The sequence below is a fragment of the Lipotes vexillifer genome, unplaced genomic scaffold (genome assembly GCF_000442215.2).
Source record: "Lipotes vexillifer unplaced genomic scaffold, Lipotes_vexillifer_v1.1 scaffold946, whole genome shotgun sequence".
Classification (NCBI taxonomy): Eukaryota; Metazoa; Chordata; class Mammalia; order Artiodactyla; family Lipotidae; genus Lipotes; species Lipotes vexillifer.
Window position 1 is genome coordinate 59,210 of NW_006776646.1, and position 6,927 is coordinate 66,136.

Below are 6,927 nucleotides of genomic sequence, written 5' to 3' on the forward strand. Positions count from 1 at the left end.
ACGTAGTGCGGCCAATAAATAAATAAATAAACAGAGTAAATTCATTAAAAATAAATAAATAAAACTGCTTCCTATTTCACCCTGGTGCACACAGCACAGACACTAAATTCCCTAGCTATGAAACTCAACTTGAGGTAACATACATGAAGCATCATCAAGAATGGGTTGGTAGACTTCCTTCTTGGCGCAGTGGTTAAGAATCCACCTGCCAATGCAGGGAACACGGGTTCAATCCCTGGTCCAAGAAGATCCCGCATGCTGCAAAGCAACTAAGCCCGCATGCCACAACTACTGAAGCCCCCTCGCCTAAAGCCCGTGCTCCACAACAAGAAAAGCCACTGCAATGAGAAGCCTGTGCACTGCAACGAAGAGTAGCCCCCGCTCTCTGCAACTAGAGAAAGCCCACGTGCAGCAACAAAGACCCAACACAGCCAAAAAAAAATAACTAAATAAAATTAAAAATAAATAAATTAAGAAAAAAGAATGGATTGGGGATTTCCCTGATCTGCCCCCCAATGCAGGGGACACGGGTTAGATCCTCAGTTGCGAAACTAAGATCCCACATGTCAAGGGGCAACTAAGCCTGCGCACTCTGGAGCCCTCATGCCACTGCAAGGAAGAGCCCACGGCCTGCGACTAAGACCTGATGCAGACAAAAACAAAAACAAAAAAAAAAACCACACACAGAATGGGTTGAATCTGAAAAAGAATGTGTATGTGTGTATAAAACTGAATCACTTTGCTGTAAACGTGAAACTAACACAACATTGTAAATCAACTATACTTCAATTAAAAAAAAACAGGATAGGTTGGCTGGGAGGTAATATGGTCAGTGAGAGATTTCAATAACGGGTTAGAGATGCTTTAGACAAGAAATAAGGCAATGGCAGTAGAATTATAGGAGAGGCAAAATCAAGCAAGATGTGTACATGTTTGACTCCACAGGACTTTGACCTACTGGAGTTTAAGGAGAAGAGGTGTTTTAAGTAGTTGTTACGTTTCTGCCTTTAGATGACTGAGTGGATGATAACACATCTCAAGAAGAAATATCAAAGGAGGTGAAAGTTGGTAAGGATGTCACTGAGTTTACTTCTTACTATGTTTGAAGTGCATAGCCCGAAATTCCAAAACTTGGGTCAGTAAGGCAGGCAAAAAGATTGAGCTAGAAATACATATATGGGAGTCGTCAGCATGTAGGTGGAGGTTGAAATTGGAAAAATGGATGAAGCTGCTCTAGAAAAGCATGAAGCATGATCAAGATTAGAGAAACGCAACCTCATGGGACATCAGTGTTTTAGGAGTTAGGTGGGGAAAAGGAGACAGAAAAACCATTAGACCAGAAAGGAAAGGAACTAGACAGAATAAAAAGTTATGTTCAAAAAGTTGAACTGGGCTTCCCTGGTGGCGCAGTGGTTGAGAGTCCGCCTGCCGATGCAGGGGACACGGGTTCGTGCCCTGGTCCGGGAAGATCCCACATGCCGCGGAGCGGCTGGGCCCGTGAGCCATGGCCGCTGAGCCTGTGCGTCCAGAGCCTGTGCTCCGCAACGGGAGAGGCCACAGCAGTGAGAGGCCGGCGTACGACAAAAAAAAAAAAAAAAATTGTCCTTCCCACCTCATCTCCCCTGACTGCCATGCTCTGTCCTAACCACATCTTCTGAGTCATACAGAACAGAGGATATACCCTACTTGACTGGATTCTGAATTTAAGATTCTCCTAATTGTGAATGTTGCTTCATGATAGAGATATTTTTTTCAGAAAAAAAAAAAAAAAGCAAAAATGCTTATTTATTCTCGATCAGAAGACGAAGATCTGTAACTACCGCTCTAAAGTAGAAATGAATTTTCAGTAGTCCTTAGAAGTGGGAATTTCTTGAAATGAAGGATGTGGCAAAGTTGGGAACATCCTTCAGAGTGCATCTTTTATCTTCCTCCTCAGAAAACTGAAGAACTCAGTAGCTGTCCCTTCCACATGAGAGTGATACCGAACCATAGTTTCCAAACTGTTTCTCAGCATCTGAGGGTTCTGTGGGGGTGTCTTATGGTTTTTTATTTTTCAACAAGAGTTGCTCCACTTTTATCTGTTACATATTGGTGCTCCATAAACATTTACTATTACAGAGCATGTTCATTTGATTTAAAAAAAAAAAAAAGAAAAACTTTTGAAAAACATTTATCTAAACAAAAAAAATACAATGTATTTAAATATTTAACTTACAATATGGTAAATAAAATATATTTGAAATAGGTAATGCATTTTTATTTCAGAACTATTCTCTATTATTGGAATAATATTAGAATCCAAGTATACATAAACAATTTTTTTCTTTTTAAAATCTCTACCCTACAGTCTAGGTTATTTATTATAGCTTAACATCCATTTAGTGGCTGCTTTTCAGCTTTGAGGTATATACTAAGCCCTAAACTGAAATTGGTGTAATATGATTTGAGTCCTTTGTTGTGCCTAATTAAGAGCCTTCTCTAAACCAGGCACTGAGCTGAGCATGGGGAGATTAAAGGTGAGTCTGAGAACTTCACAATGTCACAGTCTGACAGGAGAGTCAGGTCAGTCCATTACCAGCATTTACAGCATATCCATTAGAGCAGCAGCACAGAGAGGACCATCTACTCAAAAGGGAGTTGGTGGCATGGTGTGGGGGGCAGGGAATAGAGGCTGATGCAGGATGAATAACCAGCATTGATTGAGCCTCTGTTCTGAGCCAGATACAGTGCAATGCTCTAGGTTAGACCATTTCTCTCTGGAGCCTGCTATCTAACTGGGGAGATGAAGTTAAACAATCAAAATTTCAAATATATACAGATTTAAAGAAATTCTATGAAGAAAAGGAATAAGAGAATAACAGGAGTAAACTCTTTTAGGCTCACTACAAGAAACTGGCATTTACACTTAAAGAACAGGATAGAATGCTAATTATAGCTACAATGGCAACAGTATTACAATATACAGATGTATCAAATTAACACGTACACCTTAAATTTACACAATGTTATATGTCAGATATACTTGAATTAAAAATAAGTTAAAAAAAATAAGTTCAAAGAATGCGGAGTCAAATGAATGAAGAGAAAGTGAAAGAGTGCTTTTTTTTTTTTTTTTTTTGCGGTACGCGGGCCTCTCACTGTTGCGGCCTCTCCCGTTGCGGAGCACAGGCTCCGGACGCGCAGGCTCAGCGGCCATGGCTCACGGGCCTAGTCGCTCCGCGGCACGTGGGATCTTCCCGGCCCGGGGCACGAACCCGTGTTCCCTGCATCGGCAGGCGGACTCTCAACCACTGCTCCACCAAGGAAGCCTGATCAAGCCCATTTACAATAAATGCAGAGGATAGAAGACTAGCTTAAAGTGGAAGTACAAATGAAATTAGCAAAACTTAGATATAAAACTACAGGAAATTCACACAATTCTTTAAGCAATAACAAGAACAAAAACAAAATTTGTGAGGAAAATAAAAGATGGAGGGAGAATTTACAGATTAAAGAAAATTTAAGGTGGGAATTCCCGGGCGGTCCAGTGATTAGGACTCCGTGACTAGCGCCTGGGTTTGGATCCCTGGTCTGCTCAGGGAACTAATATCCCATGTGCAGTGTGGCCAAAAAAAAAGGAAAAGAAAATTTAAGGCACGTATCCACTTTTTAAAAAAATTTTTTATTGGAGTATAGTTGATTTAAAATGTTGTGTTAGTTTCTGTTCTACAGCAAAGTGAATCAGTTTATACATATATATATTCACTCGTTTTTGTTTTGTGTTTTTGGCCACGCTGCGCAGCTTTTGGGATCTTAGTTCCACCACCAGGAATTGAATTCGTGTCCCCTGCAGTGGAAGTGCAGAGTCCTAACTACGGGACTGCCAGGGAATTCCCATATCCACTGTTTTTTAGATTCTTTTCCCATATAGGTCATTACAGAGTTTTGAGAAACATGCCCTGTGCTATACGGTAGGTCCTTATCTATTTTATATTAAGGCACATATCTAATCATGGTGTGTAGCCCTTATCTGGATCCTGATTCCAACAGATTGTTAAATAAGAAAATAACAGTATGAGATAATTGCATATTTAAATACTGCTGGATGTTTAAACAGACTGAATAGTGCAATAATATTAAAAAATTATTTTAAATTATTTTTAGATATGAAAAAGATATTGTAACTATAGTTGGAAAAAGTCTTTTTTTCCCCCAAATTTATGAATGAAAGCTATGAAATCTGGTATTTCTTTTAAAATAACCCAAGAGAGGGGGAATAGGTGGTGGTTTAGATGAAAACAGATTGGCTGGGAGTCAATAGTTGTTCAAAGCTGGATGATGGATCCATGAGGGCTGGTGAGATTACTGTCTTCTTTTATTATTTTTTTCTTTTTTTTTCAGCTTTATTGAGGTATAATTGACAAATAAAATTCTAAGATGTTTAAAGTGTACATTGTGATGATTTGATATAGGTATACACTGTGAACTGTCTGCTTTTATATGTTTGAACTTTCCCATAATATAATATTTTCAAAAAGCAGAGGGAAAAACCTAAGAAAATAAATAAGATAATTATATTGTAATAAACGTTAAGAAAAGAAATATGGTAATGAATGGTCTTCCCACTGGAAGTCCCATCCTAACCTAAGGCACTGGAATCAATCTGTTCAGGTTACCAGGTCAACTCCCTTCTAAATCATCCAGAAAAAGCCTGTAAGTAAAGGCCACACCCAAGTGGGTAGATGGAGTGTTTTCTTGGCTGAATCTCTATGGGCCAATTCAGTTTCCATCTTGGAAGGGAGGAGCCAGGATTCCAAGCATTATCTGCCTAATCCAAAACCATTTGGTCACACCCTGATCTAGCCAATGTTTACAGACTTTTAGGTGCATAAGAACAACCCTGAGGGCTGGCTGAAGCACAGATTTCTGGGTCCTGCCCTTAAGGATCTGATTCTGAAGGTCTGGGGTGGAGTTTCATAGTTTAATTTTCCAACCAGCTCTTCATCAAACTGAGGCAGAGCCCTTGCACTTTGAATATAATATAATATTTAAGTTAAACTGATCCTGGCTCCCTGGGTCCTGAGGCTGATGGACCAGACCATTTACCTAGGGGAAGAGAAAGCCCATGTGAGACCAACGAATGTCAGAGTTGCCATACTGTTTGTGAATATTTTCCTTTAGAAACTCTGGCTCCTTAGAGTGACCTATAAAAACATCTGTGACTTTTCCAGCCTCCTGTCTCATCACATCCTGCCCCCAACATTATCCTCCAGCAATTCCCAAGTTTTTGCAGTTCCTTCTCCTGCATTCATTAGTACATCACTTGCCTTAGCATTATGGCTTCTGCTGTTCATATTCTGAATAGCCAAACCTTTCCCTTCTACTCAGCTCGCCATTATTGCAGGCTTAAAATCTGTGTTTAGATCTAGATCCAGGAGAGATCATGTTATCCAGTCCCTACAGTCTAAATCTAATCTCCCAGTGAGTGACACACCCATGGGCATAAATCAGTTATAAAATACCTTTGAACTTCTATTCTCTCCACAAAGCATCATTCAATCCATCACCAATATTGTTTACAAAGATTGTTTATTTGTTTGTAACTTGTCAACAAGTGTTTGTCATTTTCAAGTTTCACCTAAGTCTCACCTTAAAGGAATAAAACCCAAAAATTTTTTAAAAAATCAGGAGTGATATTAATTACCCAATAACTTAACTCTTGCCTAATAGACAAGCCTGGGTATAAAACTGATGAAATTATCACACTGTCAAATAACAAGGGAGGGGGAAAAAGAGGAGGAAGGAAAACAGCTCTTCTGGAAAACAGGAAGTAGGAGACATTTGCTTATAAAAGGAGAAATTGGACTAGAAACCTCAGGTTAAGAGGATTAAATTGCAGATATCCTTAATATTGCCGGCTCTGCGTTTCTCTGAGAGGTCCTTGGAATGGCACACCCAAATTATGAGAAGGTAAGTTTGCTTTGAATTTCATTTATTTTCCCACAGATTCACTTTTTTTTTTTTTTTTTTTGCGGTACGAGGGCCTCTCGCTGTTGTGGCCTCTCCCGTTGCGGAGCACAGGCTCCGGACGCGCAGGCTCAGCGGCCGTGGCTCACGGGCCCAGCCGCTCTGGGGCATGTGTGATCTTCGCGGACCGGGGCACGAACCCGTGTCCCCTGCATCGGCAGGCGGACTCTCAACCACTGCGCCACCAGGGAAGCCCCAGATTCACTTTTTAAAGCCTTCCTAAACTCACTTATATTTCCCTCTTTCTGGATGTAAGAAATCTCTATCTGAGAATCTCCCCCCTTTGCAAACGAATTATTACTTTTCTTTCATGTGATTGCGGTGTACAACTTGGGTGAAAGTGAAAAAGGAGAAACTAAATATTCCTGTTCCTAGTTCAAAGTAAGATATTTATTTTGTAGAAAGACATGTTGTAGCTGGGCAAGATAAAACAGTAAAGAAATGGAGAGCTGCCGTAAAAAGAAAGTGAAAAGGGTAACGTGGATAAGGTCAGAAAGTGACGTGACTAGTAGGTTTCTTTCCCCCAGGAGTAAGAAGCAAACCTACTCCCAATGGCCTTGGTACCAAAGGGTTTCCTGACTAGGCTTGGGTAGTCCTGGACTAGAGGAAAATATAATAAATTGAGTAGGTTTCATAGGTATTTGCAGGGGCCACTATACCGGGCTAGAGAACTGAATTGGCCAATATGAAGTATATGATTATGGGCAAGTCATATAGCTGCTTACTTCTTGAGTGGAGTGATACTCTCCCAATAATGCCCTTTTTTTTTCAAGCTGACCAGTGAAATGTTTCCTGGAATGCTTTGAAAAAGTGGTGTACAAATGCAAAATCCCTTTTGCTAGCTGAAGTGCAGAGCAAGGGGAAGTCTTTGAAGAGATTTAAACCGGGTGCGGAGGGGCGGAGGGGTGGGCGGGCGGGGGG

At 40.5% G+C, this 6,927-nt stretch overlaps 1 protein-coding gene across 1 annotated transcript in view; it reads left to right on the forward strand.

Annotated features, from left to right (window-relative positions):
* Positions 1-5,925: 5,925 nt before the first annotated feature.
* Positions 5,926-6,927, forward strand: part of DPPA2 (developmental pluripotency associated 2) — an 11,421-nt gene continuing 10,419 nt past the window's right edge. Inside the window, exon 1 of the mRNA XM_007450542.1 lies at positions 5,926-5,949. Coding sequence (XP_007450604.1) covers positions 5,926-5,949 — 24 coding nt within the window. The remainder of the gene's footprint in view (positions 5,950-6,927) is intronic.